At 31.9% G+C, this 19,080-nt stretch overlaps 1 protein-coding gene across 1 annotated transcript in view; it reads left to right on the top strand.

The window, feature by feature from the left end:
- The window catches only part of LOC118193189 (gamma-soluble NSF attachment protein-like), a 34,735-nt gene extending 16,740 nt beyond the window's left edge, over window positions 1-17,995 (top strand). The window contains exons 5-10 of the mRNA XM_035364239.2: window positions 2,158-2,298; window positions 7,015-7,081; window positions 7,233-7,303; window positions 8,962-9,120; window positions 13,469-13,589; window positions 17,670-17,995. Coding sequence (XP_035220130.1) covers window positions 2,158-2,298; window positions 7,015-7,081; window positions 7,233-7,303; window positions 8,962-9,120; window positions 13,469-13,589; window positions 17,670-17,804 — 694 coding nt within the window. The 3' untranslated portion in view covers window positions 17,805-17,995. The remainder of the gene's footprint in view (window positions 1-2,157; window positions 2,299-7,014; window positions 7,082-7,232; window positions 7,304-8,961; window positions 9,121-13,468; window positions 13,590-17,669) is intronic.
- The last annotated feature ends 1,085 nt before the right edge of the window (window positions 17,996-19,080 follow it).

Raw genomic sequence — 19,080 nt, 5'->3', positions numbered from 1 at the left:
GAAGGTTTACGGTAAACTGTAGTACTGAAGTTGGATGTGTTACGTGTGACCAGAATGTCGAGAAACGGAAGAGAATTGCAAGTCTCAAGTTCAAAAGTGAACTGAATAGCAGGATCAATAGAATTCATTGTTGAAAGAACTTTATTTAAATCATCTTTATTACCTTCAAACAGGGTAAAAGTATCGTCTACGTAGCGGAACCATGCCGGGAAGGTTAAAGTTTCAAACAATTTTGATTCATAATAATGCATGTAGATATCAGCCAGGATGGGACTGAGGGGGCTTGCCATGGCTAATCCCTCAGTTTGCTTGTAATATTTATTTTGGAAAACAAAATGTGTTTGTTTCAAACAGAGTTGAGTGAGAGAAATTAGCTCATCAATTTCGATGCAAGAGAAATGAAATTCGCGAAGTCTGGTTTCTAGACATCTTAGTGCACCCTCTACTGGGACATTGGTGAATAATGATTTTACATCAAAAGAAACCATGAGTAAATTACTAGGAGAAATGTTTTTAACTTTTTTTACAAACTCTATTGAATTTTTTATGGTGTAAATGTTATTGTCTAATAGAGTTGAAAATCTAGAAACTAAATATTTAGCTAATGGATACGAGGCAGTACCTAAATTTGATACAATAGGGCGGAAAGGAATACCCCTTTTATGAATTTTGGGAAGAGCATATAATCTGGCACAATTCGCAACAGATGGGATAAGCGAATATTTTAAGTTGCCTGAAATGATTTGTGAAGATTTGATCGCAGTTTTTATTTTTGACAAGTCCGAAGGTGAAGGATCTTAAGGGATCGGATTATATGGTCCTTTGTTTAAGAGTTTAGTGACACCATCGATGTAAGTGTTCCTATCCATGACGACTATCTGGCCACCTTTGTCGGCCTTTGAAATAATAATATCCGGGTTAGAATGAATTTCACGCAATGTAGCTCTTTCTCTCGCAGTTAGATTTGGTTTCAAAGGTTTATTATTGAATTTCACATTATGAGCGATAAGATGCCTAATCATTTCTTTCTGTGAATCTGAAACTTTACTGAACTTGAAAGCTTTTTCGATAGGAGCCAAAATCTTTGGAATCGAGGGTTTACAGGTTTGTGAGAAGTTAAAATTATATTTTAGAATTCTCTCTTGTTCTTCTGAAAGACTAACATTAGAAATATTAACTATTGGCTTGATGTTTACAATGGGAAGATTTTTTGAACTACTTGAATTGGAAGATTGTAAAAGAAGTTTTTCGAATTTAACTGCAAGGGTGTTTTTATGATGGTTAACTGCATTCTCCGTTCTAGACCAAGACTTTTGTTCAAGGGCAGTGAATTTTGGATATGATTTAGCGAGTTCCAGATGAAGCTTATAGAGTTCACGTTCAATTTTGGACAATTGTTGACGTGTATCCCTTATGACGGACCGAAGTAAGGCAGGCTTGCAATTTAACAGAATTCTTGAAACGCGACTCGAAGGTTTTTGATTAGATTTGATTTGAATAAAATTGGGGATCAATGTAAATGTAAAAAATTGATCCCCAATTTTAAGATTTGATATTTTTTCTAAAACATTTTCAATATTATACGTGGTTTATATAGGACGTTTATATAAAATCTTTTTCTGTGTGATTCGTGCAGAATACCAATCTCAGTTATTAAAATATAACGTTTTAGGGTATTAGAAACAAAAATGCTGTAACTTTTTTGTGCTAAATTTATGCAGATAATGGATTTACTAACCATATGGCTTACTGACTGTATGTATCTTTATGGCTGTTTACTTACATAGTTCAGTAGTCCTGAGACTCAATTTAGAAAGTACTGAAAAAAAAGAGGGCTGTTTATTTTGACAATTGTTGACTAAGTTTGAGGATAAAAAAAATGACATTAAATATTCATACTTGGCATCTTAAAGTATTTCTTAGCATATTTCTCTCTCTATGTACATATAAATTTATAACATTTAAAGTCATTGGTTAAATTCATAACATTTTAGTGAGCAAAAATAGAATATATTTAGCTGCATCATTATTAATAAATTGTAAAATACTGTTCCCCATTCCCCTATTTTTATATGGCTTCTACCAGTGTCTTTTTTCCACACAACTCTATTTAAGTATTGATTAATTCTTAGTCGATTGTTCGTTACTATTTTTCAGGAGTTATGAACAAGCTGCATTAATTTCCAAAGATATGGATGATTACATGGGTGCTGTGCAGATGATAGAAAAGGCATGCCAACTGTTTCGAGAACATGGGACTCCAGATACTGCTGCTCTAGCTTTGGAAAAAGGGGCAAAGTATGTTCTTTATCTTACCCCTTGCTTTTATTTTTTGTTAAATTCTGTATACACTTCACAACATATATTTTCAAGACTAAGAAATGAAGAAAACTTTAAGAAAATTAATGACAGCAGAAAAAAAGGCCCATCTCACTAAAATCGAGCACTCTGGGCATAAAAGCAAAACAAAAATTTTCCACTGAAGGAAAAAATATACATTGACGTCACCAAAATGCCAAATTAGACGTTTATAGCATTGAAAATAACAGCATTTACAATAAAGCCTACCACTTTATATATATAAAGCACACTTCTGACTTAATTGGCAGTTGTCCCTTTTGTCCTGTATTTTAATTTGGGTTTCTCCCCCTTTCTGTCCTGAAAATAGGAACTGCTTTTAAAATATCAATTTTAACTGTGTCATTTCATAAATCACTGAATGATGTCATTTACTAAAATGCCAATTTTAACACACTTGGGGCTGTGTTGTTCTTTATAAAAATTCTTAGTATGGCCAAAACCCAAATTACTGTAATTTGATTATACTGTAACTGATTTTCTTGAATTCTGTTACGTTATTAACCATCCATTTAAAAGTAATTTAATTAAGTTTTATAGCTTTTCTAAAGGACATTGGGTAAATAGATACTATCCAATGCTTTTCAGTTTTTTTTTTCTTCTTATTGGAAATATAACATCAGTTACACTTTCCGAAAGGAAGATGTTTTGAGATTTTATGATCTTCTCTCTCTGAAACAGGATCTATATTATAGACTATAATGTGAAGATTAATTTTCACCCTTCAGATCGCTGTTAGTTTGTTTCAACACTGTAATCCTTCATATTGGTTGCATTCTTTAGGTATAGTAATATGTTTCATGTGTGTTCTCTTTTTGGAATGAGAGCAAAATCTTGATTTGGCTCTTGGATTTGTTTTTGTAACTCCAGAGAAGCTTTTCAACAAAAGTTCACATGTCCTGTTATTAAAATCACTAATATAATTTCAGTCTCTTCTTTTTAAGTACATTACAGTACAAAGTCTAAAATCTGGGCTTCCAATATCCAGAATGATCTAATATTCAGACGTCAGAATATTTAGACATCTGGAAAATAATATAACAAAAAAAATTTTTTTTTCTTCTGTCCTTAAAGAGTCTAGGAATGGAGAATACTGACTAAAGCATAAGCTTCCTCAATAAAAGGAAGCAGGTGTGCTGTAAAATGCAGTTTTCACTAGTCTAACTGTCATTCCTGCATATCGCATTCAAACTCATGCTGACTATTGGAAGTGGCACTTTAGCGATGATACATTCATTGACATTCTATTGATGCTGGCCAGAGTCACACTTTTCACCCTTGAGTGGTTGTGGAAGGTTAGCATTTTTCTATCTGACTTAAACAATAAATGAAGCCCCAATTTTGTTGTGTTTATATGTCAGAATACTAGATTTTAAACTGATCTAAAATCCAGACTCGCTAAAGTCCTGATGATGGATTTTGTTCTGTATTTTCAATCACTTGAATTACAGTAACATAGCTGCAAACTTTCATGGTTTTACTTTAAGTTTTTTTTATCATTTTTTGATGTTTCCCAGTAAATTACTGAATATTCCAGTAATTTTTGCCTTTTACTAAGAAAAATGTTTCCCATTAGTAAATTAAATATAAATTGTGCAAATTCCATTTCCTGACGCCTAGTAATTTTTATTGTTATTTTTCATATTAAATTTTATTTAATCCAAAATATATTTTCGACCTCAGCCATACATGTGTTAAATTACTGTAGACAATTATAGAACTTTTTATGAAGATTTAATTCATATTAACAAGTTAATTCATATTGGCATATATCTAAAAAATTGTGTTTTACATAAATGTATTGTATGCTAAGTTTATCCACACAGTAGTGCACACATTAATGTTTTGTTTTCATTTATTTAAAAATACATTGATAAATAAAAGCTTTCCTTCCTTACTTACAATTTTCTTTTTATAACAGTGAAACAAAATTACAAAATGAAATTAGCCAATGAACATAAAATTTAATAGCTATGTAAATATTAATATATTTAATAAGCTTCACCAATGGCTGAATGGTAAAAACCACCAGATACTGGAAGTTTGACATGGATTCAATACCGGGCAAATGGGCTGGTTGCATGGTTACCCCGCATGTAAGATGAAGATGAGCCAGTTTCCTTTGGAAAAATGCTTTAGAAAGCTATCCCTTCTCCTAGACAGATAGCCCTCATGTGCTTTCCCATATTCTAATAATCTAATGTATTTTGCATCCATTAATTTCAATATATTCATACATTGTTAATCCTATTATAAATAATTCAGTAACTTCAACCATATAAAAAAGTGAATTTAAATCAATTTGGAGTGCTTTTGAAATGGCACTGCTGCATTAAAACCTTATTGGTTGTCAATGTTTTCAGCTATGCAGTAATATAATGTAACATTTAACAAATTATTCTAATTTTCCTTTTCACTTTAATTACTTGCCTTACCTTTGAATAGGTTCAGGTTCATTCAAAATATTCTTTAAAATTTCTTAATGATTTTAAATTTGATCAATAAATTAAGCTTGTTCATTATCAAATTATTTCATAATTTCAATCATGACTCTGAAAATATCAGTTTTCAAATCATGTTTTATGACAATTATATTACTGTATGCATCTCATTAATAATAATTTTGCTCTAATTTTAAGCTTCCATTTATCTTTAAAGATGTATATCACAAATAGGAAATGTTTCTAACAGCTCTCTGAAATGATGTTGTAGTGATATGCAGTTACTACATTCAAATTAAATTGAAAAAAGTTGGAATATACAAAGTATTTGTAATGTTTAAAAATAAATACTCATTTAAAAGTGAAAACACATTGGAAACTGAAAGTAATCATTCCAGAGTAAACAATTAGTGAAAATCACAAGGTTTAGCAATGGATTTCAAAAAAGTAATTTAAAAAAAACGAATTTAAGTTGATAAATAAAATAAAAATTGCTGATATACAATAGTGAAGCACAGAAGCAAACAAAATATGGAAATCAAAATCTTAGGAAAATATACAGAATATGGAGGGGGAACATAAGAAAATAAACAGAATATGAAGGGGAAAAAAAAAAAAAAAAAAAAAAAACAGGAGTTATAATGCAAAGCAGAAAACATATTCAAGTAAGAATGTGCTTAAAGAATATTTCATGGTTTAAATGTTCATTGCATAAACATTATTCACTGTTTGTGTTAAATAATAAAGCTTGAATTTGAATGTTTTTATCTAATAATTTTCTTTACATTGGCATATGAAGGTATTCACATATGTATACACATTTATGGTAAATATCCCAAACAGATTTATTGTTTACCATTAATATGAAATTAAGATATCTTTTGCTTTTCCAGACAAAATTCATTATTTCCTAATCAAACTGGTTCCTCGGGTTTTTCTTTTGATGATAAAGTTAAGCCTTTATTTTCTACAAATAAAAGTTTTACCCACATAAAGATAGTGCATAGTGAAAAATATTACAATATAATCCTTCGAATTCAAGTATGGATACTAAGAGGTTTTTAAATCATTTATTAATGGATCTGAAATTTTCACTTCATCCTGTTTTTTACATTCTACCATAGTAAAGTGTTTATGAGCACCGATTACATGCATATGAGCACTCACGTGTTGTCAGGCTGATATATTTAAAGGCTGATATAGAATATATTTGTTGCTGTCTGGTGAAGTTGAAAGCCATATCTGCAACCATTCTTGCTATCAACAAACACATCTTGCTTATACGTCAAAATGTCAGGAACACAAAATAATTTTTGTGATTTAAGAATCCGTATAATATCTTTAATCTCTCTGTGATAAATACATGATTCTGAACTGTGCAAAAAACATTTTATTATTATAGTACTATCAGCATTTACATCATATTGCACATACACTTGTAAAACCTTAGAATGCCTATTTATTTTAAAGCTTTTTATTTTGGAATGTACCTGCATTACCATTTTATTGTTTTCAAGTTGTAGTGAATTAAGGGGTGGGGTTACATACCTCGTCACCTGTATTACTTTGCACTAATTAAGTGGTGGGGTTACATACCTCATTACCAGTATTACTTTGCTCCAATTAGTATGTCAAATTTAATTTCCATTTAAAATTTGATTAATTATTTTTAATTAGCTTGCTTTTTTTCACTGGAATAAAGTACATGAATAAGCAAGCATTTTTCTGGTGGTGGTACGTTAATGACATCTTTCATGCTTTGCGTGGTGTGAAAATATCTTGCCCTCTTGATGACTATTTAATTTTTCTTCTTAATGAAATAAATGTAGTCTGTACCATGAACACTTTTAAAAGTTCTCAGTCTTAAGTCTTCAATTTCATGTATTGTTTCTTGAGAAAATGTAATATATGTCAACATTTTAATGATATTAAGAAATTCCATTTTTAATTCAATTTGAATTTGTGAATGAATTCAATTTTGGATTTATCATAGCTATATATTAAAATGATCTACAAGTGATAGTTAAATCTGCAACCATAAAGACTTATTTCCTGTTAAAAACCGAAATATTTTTTTAATGTGTTCGTTTCTGGGGGGGGGGGAAGATGATTTTTATTTTGTATTATATGAAATAGTGTGAAAATCTGTAGAATAAAAGTTATATCATAAGGCTTAGTTTTATATAATAATAATAATCTTTTTTTTAATCATCAGGATGGTGGAAAGCAAACATCCAGAAATAGCTTTAGACTTGTATAAAAAGGCGGCTGATGTTGTTATGGTGAGTATTATTAAAGTAATTGTTTGATTAATTCGAAACCATAGGCATGCCATATTTTTAAAGTTCTTTAATTATGTTACTTATATACTTTAATTATATAATTATATTACTAAAACTGCATGAACATAAGCAGAAAACAATGTATTTTTAGATAGAAGACAGGCCTACACAGGCATCTGAATATGCAGGAAAAGCTGGTAGAATTCTTATTAAACTAAAAAGGTGATATATTTTCATATATATTTATATAAATAGATATATTTGCATTAGAATGTATTATAAAGATTTAAAATAAATATATATCGAAAGAGACTTGTATGACAATTTTAATGATTATCACCTAATTGCGTCCTATAGAAGGAGACGCCTGTCAGTTTGAAACTTAAAACTTGATGAAATTTAACATAAATTCAAAATCATGCACATTTTATGGGAGATTGATATAGGTTGTTCTTTTTCAAACAAGAATATTTTGCCAAATCTGCAAAATTTTTGTGCGTTTTGAAAAAAAAAAGGGGGGGGTTGTATCAATCTCTCTTAAAAGACACAGTTTTTCAGGCAGAACTAATACTTATCTGATTCTAATTTTAAATCTGTAGTGTGTCACTAAATGTATGCAGTTTTATTTCTTGATTTCCTTACAATTATTATTTAAAATGTTGAGCTGATTGACCATTTAACTGATTGGCCTGCATGGCATATGCATTGTATGAGTTTATGTGCTCCATTCATGTTTTTTATCAGTTCATAGTGGGCAAAAGATGGCAAAAGCAGTTCATAGAAGCATGATCGTTATTCCAGCGCTCCCCTCCACCCTCGATTTTGCGGGAAAATATTTTTGTGCAGGATATATAGGGAAAGTTTCGAGAGTTAATAAATTATAATATGTGTATATAATTGTTATTTATGCAGTCAAATGGTTATGATCAATTTGTTAATTTTAAGTAATAAAATTTTTACAAATTTCCTCATCAAAGTTGCTCTAAATGCTTAAATTTAATTGTTGGGGGCATTTAAACTGGAATTAACCTCTGTTGAAGTTAAATTTTAAATGAAACTTTAATTAGAAAAGATGACATTATTTTGGATCCCCTTACCCCCAAAAAATGTTAAGCAGCTTAACAGTAAAGCATTAAAATAAATAGACTAAAAATTTAAAGAGTTTAGATTTGCATACATAATAGGTATTAAGATAAAAATCATGGTAGGTTTTGGTAAAGATTATGTACTTGATGTATTACAAATTAATTTTTTCAATTTAGTAATGTAAAACTTTTTTTTTTTTTTTTTTTTTTGTCGTAGACTATTTGATACTTGGTATGTTGGAGAATAACGTTTTTTTTTTTGGTTTAGTAGTGTTAAACTAAATTATTTCTCTTTAATCCATAAGGATATCCAAAAGATCTATTTTGTTACAGTGGTCATATACTAAAGCTGCCCAATTTCCTTTCAACAGCAGAGTTTATAAGTTAGCTAAATTTTCTTTAATAAATAGTGCTAAATGACAAGAAACTCTAGTCATTTTTGTTGGTCTTGATTGTATATTTTATGTCTGTATTTATTAATAAAATATTCCACTGTCAAAAGACCAAAAAATGCAGATGGTAACTTAAATATTTTATCATATTTCACCAGATGTTGAATGTATTATCTTAAATAACTTGGCTAATGTAACTGATACTAGATGACTGAAGCTTAAAAAGTACATTTAACCTCTGTAATAATATTTTATTTGAATGTATAGTAGCCAGGATGTATACACTAGGATGAAGGCGTAAACGGGAATTTTGAAAATTCTACAGATTATGTATAAACAATATTTAAAACCATGATGGTTACTTTGCAATAGTAAAAAATATTGGCTGTTAAATTTGTTACAGATATGATGAAGCTGCTGATATGATTAAAAAAGAAATGGAATATCATTTATCCACAGAGAATACAAGAGCAGCAGGAAGACTTGTTGTTGCTCAAGTCTTAGTGCATTTAATGAGAGAAGATTATGTAGCTGCTGATAAGGTTTTCAAGGAAGGTTACAAGTAAGATACTGATTCGAAAGAACTTTATTTATTTATGCTCAGTACTTTTAGAAACACAAACTTATTAATTCAAAGTAACAGTTACTTAATATAGAAATAATCATACATTTGCTTTTTCATAATGGAACTTACATTTGTGTTTATACAAGATGTGACACACACACACACACACACACAAAAAAAAAAAAAAAAAAAAAAAAAAAAGCAAGACTAAATGTGTAGCTTGAAAACAGAGTGGAGTTGGCAACAACTATTTTGGTGACGTCATGCCACACACCTCCTCTATCCGTGCAGCCAGTTTTGACTTAACCAACCATGCAAGTGGGAAGCATTGTGTCATTGAGTGAATACTTTTAATTGCATTCTGCCAGAAAACTGTTTAATGTAAAAACCGAACAGCGAATCAAGTTTCTTGCTGCTGTTCGCTTAAGAAATCATTCACAAAGAAAACATTTCAAATGTTAACCGAAGCTTATGAAGATGAAACTTTGTCTCATGCACATGTGTGGCATAAGCAGTTTTCAGGGGAAAGAGACCGTGTGGAAGATGCCAGCACGTCCATCATGATTGAATGGGTTCCCAGTGGTTAGAATGTTAATCAATACTACAACATTATTACTACAAGTATTAAAAAGACTTATTATAAAATTAGAAAATAGGAAAAAAATTAGAAAAAGGCCACAGTTGTGGAGGGGGCATCCTCCTTGATTTGGCTCCATGCGACTTTTTTTTATTTCTTAAAGTAAAATCTTACTTAATGGGGACCCATTTTACCTCAGCTGAAGAAGTTCAGGAAAAACAAAACGGAGAATATCTTGAAGGGCCTTCCAAAAACCTTGTTCCAGAACTGTTACCAACAATGGCAGCACCGAATGCTGAAGGGAACTACTTTGAAGGTGATAATGTAACAAAGAACTGATTCTGTTAGTACAATGATTTTTTTTTTTTTTTTTTTTTTTTTTTTTTTTGGTGTGTGTGTGTGTGTGTGTGTGTCACACCTTGTATTGGGGTAGAGAGATGTGCCTTGTTTTATTTAACCTTTTGACATGCAAATAAAATATGAGTCACTGCATCCAAAGAATACCATTTAATTTGACTCAATTGTGGGCACTTATGTGCACGGTTAGAAACAGAATGTTTTATTTTCAAATTTACATTGCTATATAACATTCAATAAGATTGATATATAATGTTAATATATGCACAGTGGCCAATGAATTAATGTAACCTTTGAGATTTTCATTTGCATGCGTGCTAGGGATAAGTATGCAATTTTCTAGTATAAGTAAGATGTAAGAGTGCTTTTCATGATGAATTAAGTAAAATGAGAAAAATAACAAATCTTTCACCATTTGAAAAAGGGCTTATTGTTGGCTCTTCCCAACGGATTTCAGCTCGAACCTTGCACAGAGAATTGCAGAGGATAGGAATGCATGGTCGATGTCTGTGAGGACATGCAAGAATTTGTTTGCAGTGGTGTCAGGAAAGAAGACCCTGGACATCTGAACACTGGACTGGAAACAGGTAATGTGGTCGGCTGAATCACGTTACACTTTATTTTGCACTACGGAAGATGTTGAATTTGGCAAGAACCCCATGAATCCATCTTGCCTTACTTGCAAGGGTGTGGTGGGAGTATCAAGATATGGGGCATGTTCTGCTGTTCAAAAATGATTTGCTGAACATCAGTCTGACTTTCAACACCTTCCCTGGCTACCGCATAGCCCGGATCTTAACCTCATAGAAAATGTGTGGGGTATGGTTGAAAGATGCATCTGACAGTACTCTCCTCTTCCATCTACTTTACAAAATCTAAACAGCTGCATAGCCAATGCATAATTTATTCTCTGGACATAAATGCACTCCAGAAGCATGTAGACTCAATGCCCAAATGAATCGGAGCAGTTATCTATGCAAAAGGTGGTCCGATAAAATATTGATCTTGGGTTTCTGATTTATTCTCCAGTGTGTGTACAATAATTAAGTAATACTATAAAGTAATAATTTAGTAGTTTTGTTAAGCACGATACATCTCAGAACATTTTGGAATATGTAGTGGAACTAGACATGTTTTACACTGTCAATTTGTTTCACTTCTCATTTTATGCACACATGGCTTTTTATTTGTCACAGGTACATGTTCGGGGACATGTGCCCAATATTTTGTTTATAACCGAGTTGGGCATTCACTTTTTGACTGTCTGCCATGTGTCAGATAGTTTAGAAGGAACAAATTACAAAGCATATCTTCTTCAGTATTCAATCAAAAATTCACAATCGATTGCTTTTGTGAAGTAAGCAACTTGGAATATAAGACTATTTTTTCATGCACAATTTTGAATAAATTAGGAGACAAATACCAATTACAAAAAGCTATATCAAACATATAAAAAAAATTTGTATACTTTAACACACTTTCTCATGAGAGGGAAACATTCCACGATTCTACATCATGGGTCTTTTTCAATTCAGTTTTTTCTTCGCTTCCAATGTAAGGACAGAATACCTCTACAACAGGGTTTCTTTTCAACAACTTTTTTTCAGTCGAGACCTCTTTTCATCACTGAGATTTTTTTTGCGGCCTCCAGAACCCCCTAATGTTTCTGAAAATTTTGTGGGACCCCATAAGCATTGTGCAAAACCGACACACACGCGTGTTAAACTGTCAATTTTTTCACTTGTACTGTAATATACTATTGCAGTTTTAGGTCATTAACTTTAATTTCTAATTTTAAGACATAGAACAATGTTAAAATTTTAAATAAGTAACAGATGCAATGACAGTGTCACGTGCAAAGCAAGTAAAATGAATGTTTCTATTGTAAAAAGAATGCGTCGAAACGTTTTCCTTTTGTCTTTGTCTGTATTGGCTTATTTTTATCTGTTTTCAGATACATTCTGTAAAAACTATTAAGTAATTGTAAAATTATTATAAGTTTAAGAATATTAAAACTGCTAAATTTTTTTGGTAACCCCCCTGCTGCAGATCCCACGAGCCCCAGTTTAAGAAACGCTGCTCTACAAGATAGTGTTCTTACTTCTCTTTTTAGCTTGTACAATGCCAGCTTCTTCCGCATATTTTCCCCTCACCGTTCCAACAATGTTTGTATTTTTTCATGCACAAATTTGAATAAATTAGGAGACAAATACCAATTATCTAACAAGATATATTCTTTCTTTGAAATGGGTTTGGCTAGTTACATGACAACACTCTCCGATACAGGTTCATCACGTTCTCGAATTTTGTCTTCTCCTGTGTAAATTTTATATCGATAACAATACCCAGAACTGGATTCACAAAATTTATAAAATTGAATTCCAAATCTCACTCGTTTGGATGCTGTGAATGTATGTAATTTAGCCAGGCTCTAAATTTCATTAGGGATTCATCTACGACGACACTTTGTTCCAGATGTTTAACTGTTGAAATCTGGTATTCAAGTAATCCACCACGGATTGAATCTTTCGTATTCTGTCGTCTCATTATCCACAACATGAAAGTAGTGTGTTATGACCAAAAAATGTTTATGAGGAATAGTTTGTGAAAATATGGATGTTTCTAACATTTTTCATTTTGACCAATGCATGTCTATTTTAGATTTTTTTAATTTGCGACATTATAATGCATAACACAAAATATGTTCTAACTTCAGCAATTGTTAGGATACCACTCCTCGTTTATTTTCGTATTCTGTTCCATTTTCGTTTGTATCTATTCATTTCTCTTTAAAAAAAAAATCACATAAAATTTGTTTGAAAGCACACAGAGGTGTTGCATTTATACTCATTTTTTGTAGAACTAAATAATTGATACTAAAAGTTCCAGTAAATTTTTTTATATTCACAATATTTTCTTTTTCTTTCCAATTCCATTCATCCTGTGCTACATCAGTATCTTCACTGCTTGAAACAAGTCTTGCATATTTACGTACATTTTGGTGCACAGTGCTAGCTTCACTTGAATTTGAAGCATCATTTGAATACTCCAACAGTTTAAAAACTTTGATTTTATTCTTGTTATAATCAGTTAGAATAGTGTAATAAACCTTCATTGTCACTTTTATATAGTACATTCAACTCAGACATGTTATGAGGACTATTTCTAATTTTTACTAAATTCAAATATGTACCATAGCATCGACGCATGACTGAAACATTTAAAGAATCTAAATGAATGACGTCTCTCGGACATTATTGTATGTCAAGGGGTTAACATGATTGTTCAAGAAGCACTATATACTCTAAAAAAGGAACCAGACCATCTCTAGTTGAATTTCAATAACACTTGAAAAATATATTGTAATAAAAATAACATACGAGTAAATATTTTAAAAATATTTTCTTTCAGCTACTGTGAAAGAGATGAATGTAATACATTGATGGATCTTCTTGAAGGTTATGATCAAGGAGATGCTGAACAACTAAACAGAGCATTAAATAGTCCATTTATCAAGCATATGGATGTTGAAGTAAGTTCATAAAAATATTTTTATAAAAAAATTGCACAGATTTGTATTTAAAAAGAATTACTAAGATCCTTTGGGGCCATTCTGAAAGAATGATAGGAGGTGTTGAATAAGGTCGAAATGTGATGATTTACTTGCTCTCACTGACACTTTGTAGCCTTTTATCAGTAAACATTAGTATGTTTTTTCAGATAAAATAACGATTTTCTCTCAAAATACTTATGTTTAGAAAATGCTATATATAGATCTAATATATATCCTAAGTCATGCTTTCGAGACATGGAAAACACAAGTTAAATTTCGGTAATCGGTTCAGTAGAACAGAAGATATACAGGGTGTGGCAGCATTCACAGTAGGACATTAAAAACACACCATAAGGCAGTAACTGTAATTTATGTCAATTAATAGTTAAAGGTATGCCATTTACTAATGTATAAGACGTCCATTGTGTGGATTACTTTTTGAATATGATGCCCCCTCTGCACAACACATTCATCTAGGCGGCGCTGGAAGCTTGCCATAACTTCGTATAACATATTCTTGAAATAACTTTCAACAGCAAAGGCAAGATGCTGTGCACTCCACCGATCCATATCACTGTCACGCTCGAAATGGCAGCTCATTAGTACACGAATGCAACATGAGCTGGCGTGCATTCATGCAGTATGCCATTGTACTACGCAAGTCAAATTATATTATGAAAGCTGCCGCACCCTATAGAACTGTTCCTTTTTTTTTTTTTGTTCAAGGTGTACATTTTAATTGTGCTGCATTTATCTTGTCTACTTTGGGGGCAGGCTCCAATATAGGTTAAAATAACATGTCAAATAATGATTATTGGAGATGTCAAACAAGATCCAGCATAATATTTGTAAATTTTGCAAGACTAATTTCAATGTTCTTTCCGCCACACTACCTTTTAAAGTTGGAATTTTTTTGACCCGCCCCAAAAAATGACAGGCAGTGTAATCATACCTAGAGGAGTACACATGTAAAATTTTCTACTATTGTGGTATTCAGTTTTTATCCTATACCAGAATTGAAATACAAATATAATACGTCTTACATAGCATGTATTTAATTACATAGCCTGCTGTTACCATTAGTATTTCCTTTGCTATTTCAACCCCCCTCCCTAAAACAGGAATTTCTAGGTCTGAATGTTTTCAAAACATATACCTTTAAATTGGACAATCTAAAAAAATACTGTATTTCTTTAATGCAAAATCAGTTTTTAACCCTTTGAGGGGCGGTATATAGAATAATTTAACTTGTGGTAAGATTTTGCATGAATTGTAACTTATGGACCCCAAGAACACAAAATTGAGAACTAAACTAATCCTGAATTTTGAGAGCCAGTATATATTTTATACTGGTGCTCCTCTAAGCAGCAAGAAATGCACTTAAACGGTTTTATCCTTTGATACACCTCAGTTCCTCCTTATCAATTTTGGTTTGTATCTAAAACTGGCCTCAGAAATATTTTTCCTCACTTCACCAGCTGCAAAAAGTTATTTAAAAAACTACCTATTTGTATCCTAACCCAGAGGGAAAATTTATCTTGTGCTCGCTAGTCTCCCATCTGAAACTGACAGAAACGATACTCTAAAGAATAAAAGCATGCTTCCAAATCAGTTTTTCCATTCACTAAGAGTTCATTTCTATTTAACCCTTTCCGACACACTATTCTTTAAAGTTGGAATTTTACCAAAAAAAAAATTGTAGGCAGACTTTTTAGACCTAGAATATACAGGATATAATTTTACAAAAATTGCAGAAACCCTTTCCATTTTGTGTTATATCTCAATGTTAATGATTTGCTTGTGTAGTGCTGCCATCTATTATTCATAAAAGAGATTAAAAGTAACCATTAGTATAGTTTTTGTGATATTTATCAATTATTTTTAGTGTATTAGTTTGTAGATAGTTTTCAGTGTATTAGTTCGTGATATTTATCAATTATTTTCAGTGTCTGAAGAGGGAGTATTTATGGTGTGTTCGGTTCGAACACACTGTGCTGGAAAGGTTTAAGTGATCTTTCCCTTTGTGTGATAAAATCACGATGAATTAATTGTTAATCACCTCTTTCACTTTCACTGCATCCTACGATTTTGGAAAACAGGAAGCAACATGTCTCTTTCGGGGTTAACATACCAAATTTAACCCTTGTAGTTGTGAAATCAATGAGCCTTTTTCATGGGAAAAGGTGAAGTGCTGAAATTAAAATTTTAGCTAAACAGACAAATGAGAAACTTAAGTGGAGTAAATAGAGAATAAAAAGAAACTAATATACTTCAGGCCTAGTACAGGGTCAGTAAACTCCCCATCCCCCTATGAAAATAATATTGAATCCTAAACAACCTGTAAATTAATCATAAAAAATTATATCATAACTATTATAATATAAAGAAATTGTCATCTCACAGAGTAGAAAAGGAGAAGACTGATGCTGCTATCTATTGGCGTGGTACCCTCAGTATGGCCACAGTTATCCATTATATATCGGTCTTAAAATTGTATAAATAATTGTCTGTTAATTATCTTTTCTAACTGAAATGCAATAAATATGTAAGATTCAGCATGTGTATATGTCATATATTTGCAGATTTTGAATTTTTTCTTCCTCTCCAATAGAATTTATGGATCTTCTAATATGATACCTTGGAATAAGGTATGAAATTAATATAACTGTAAAATATTGAGCATTCATAGAATAGTGCTGCCATTTAGAATCAAAAGGAAATACTAGAAACTTACAAAGTACAGCTTTTGGTGTAGAAAAATTAGCATTTTTTAGGAGGTTAAAAAATTGACAAACATCTGATACCCTTTAAAGGTTAATTTATCAATGTTTTCAGGATAATTATCAATCAGCAGTTAGAATCATATGAAAAAAAAAGTGGCTCCTAATCAATATAAAAATACATCAGCAGTCATGAAAGTGCTAATGAATGTTAAAAAGAATTACCAAATCTATAGATAATTTAGCTAATAATTAGTAATACAGTCAAAAGTCATTAATTCGGACACCCATAATTCGGAATGATCTATAATCCGGACATCAAAACTAAAAACTTTCTGCGCATGCGCCGCGTTGACACATGCGCGTAAGACCTTTTACGACTGCGCATATGAGTGTGCGCAAGTGCAGAATACGTTTTCGCGTGCGCATTTTATGTATAATGGACGTATAAGCTAAATAATTATCTATTTCAGTTAATGTTGATGATTGCATTGTTCCTTAATTTTCGAATTGCATCCGGCTTATTATTTTTTGCAGACTGTAAGAGCAATTTTATAAAAGTAAGCTTAAACTTTCGATTATATCAAATAGAATTTCCGATATATATTTGTTAATATGTAAAGGATCTAAAGCGAAAGTATGTTTTGAAATCCGAAATCTGTTTATCATTTTCACGCTGCTCGGCGGCGGGCGCGTAATGAATTGGAAGTTGATTTGTCAGCACTATCCTTATCTTCAGCGCAGATGTTTTTATTTTATTTGGCTTATAATTCCTTACCAAATGTAGTATTTCATCTCGATATGCTCCGTCTTTGATATGATTTAAAACAAGTTCCTCGTCATTATAATTCACTTCCGATAGCGAAGAAAAGTGACAGAGGTTATTGAAAACAAAAAAATTTCGATTGACAAATTAGTCAGTGTTCTTGACACAGCAATTATAGGACTTGAACGGCGGAACTTTGTAACTGAACAAGAAATTATGTCTGTTTAATAGAATTAAAGAGAAAGTATTATCACATGAAACGAAGCAAAACTTAAACAACTTACATTGAAAGAAATGTTTAATAAAGTAAACAAATAAATATTAAGCTTTTTCTTTTTGCAAATTTTGATACCCTTTAGATCATAATTGTTCTTTATTTCATAAATTACGGTTTCATATTTTTAATTTTGGAATTTCTGCATGCCATCTTACGAGATTTAAACTGATGATCTATAATCCGGAAAAATCGATAATCCGGAATCGCCGAAGTCCCGACGAGTCCGGATTAACGACTTTTGACTGTAGTATTTAAATTAATGGCACCAATTCATTTCATTCTGCCCCTTTATACAGTTTGCAAGAATGGCACGATCACTGCAAGTTTCAGAAACAGAAGGATCTGCTGCAATGGACAGTTATGATACACCTAAAAAGAAAGAAAGTACAACAAATGATGATGAAGATGAATTTGCTGAAGGATTACTTTAAAGCTTCCATAGCTTAGTAATTATAGTGCATGTACATATTGTACATCTTTTACATATTTTCATTTTCCATTTTGTAAGTAATACTTAATACCATAGATATGTCTGAATTAATGGTGTGAATGGAATGATTTAAAAGAAATTTTCTCAATAGATGTAATATTTAATGTAAATAAAAATATGCCCTAAAGAGAAGTCTTCAAATGCATTGGTTATCACAGGCATGCATTTTACAAGTACATTAAATTTTTAATATAAAACAAATTTTTCCCCTAATTTTATATATAATTGTAACCTACAAAGAAAATTTTCATTTGCAGCTAAAACAGAAAGCTATTGGATTTCTTGGCAAGAATTCACATAAAACTTTCAGAGATGAATCAAGCGTGTAAACAGAATAGGTACAAGGTGTGGCATTTTCAAATTGCTTGCAACCCACCTGGTAAGTGGTACCTGCCTGCAGTATTTGCATCCATAGATTAGCAAACATATTTGTGAGGTTTGAAGTACTCCATCAATAACAGTGACTGCATATCCCATCAAATTGGGCATTTACATCACTCTATAGGATGGTGGGGCTGTGAGCAAAGTTAGTATGCACACCATGAATAGATAATGATAAGCTTGACTTACAGTAGAAATACATGTCACACTTAGTAAAATTTATGTCTGGAACAGAAGATACATTCAAGTTAATGCAAAAATGTATGTTAGATTTAATATTTGGATAGCTACCATTTTTTATTGTCTTCTTTTTCATATTTCATACATTTTGGAACGTGCAACATTTGCATGTATTTGTCTCGTATATTCTTACTTGCTGTTGACCCTCTGGGGTGTACACGGTGACTTGGTATTTTATCATGGCAGTAGCATTCTAGGGGATCAATAATTAGGAGCTTAATGGTTTCTGAAACCGAGGGAAGATCATTTATACATTCGGGCTGAGGGAGACTAGCGTAAGATCACTGGCAGCTCAGCTGGTCTGGGTATTCCGGGCAGCCTGCGCACAGGGAGCTCAGCTGGTCTGGGTATTCCGGGCAGCCTGCGCACAGGGAGCTCAGTTGATCTGAGTATTCCGAGCAGCCCACGTTACTGCTGGCGACATTACTGATGACCAGTCACATTGCCAGGTTGATATCGGTATCCGTAGAGTGCCTTTCGCTGGGGTGGTCTCCGAGACCTGGCCTGCTTTCAGCTTCAGGGGATTAAGAGAGAGTACTTAAAATCTGCAACATCGAATTGAGGTCCCCCACTTTGTAGCAAGCTGAGATTGATTA

The sequence above is a fragment of the Stegodyphus dumicola genome, chromosome 1, assembly GCF_044657685.1.
Source record: "Stegodyphus dumicola isolate Sdum_Otavi_A_Nest chromosome 1, ASM4465768v1".
NCBI lineage: Eukaryota > Metazoa > Arthropoda > Arachnida > Araneae > Eresidae > Stegodyphus > Stegodyphus dumicola.
The sequence above is the reverse complement of the archived record's forward strand: the minus strand, read 5'-3'. Positions and strand labels throughout refer to the sequence as shown.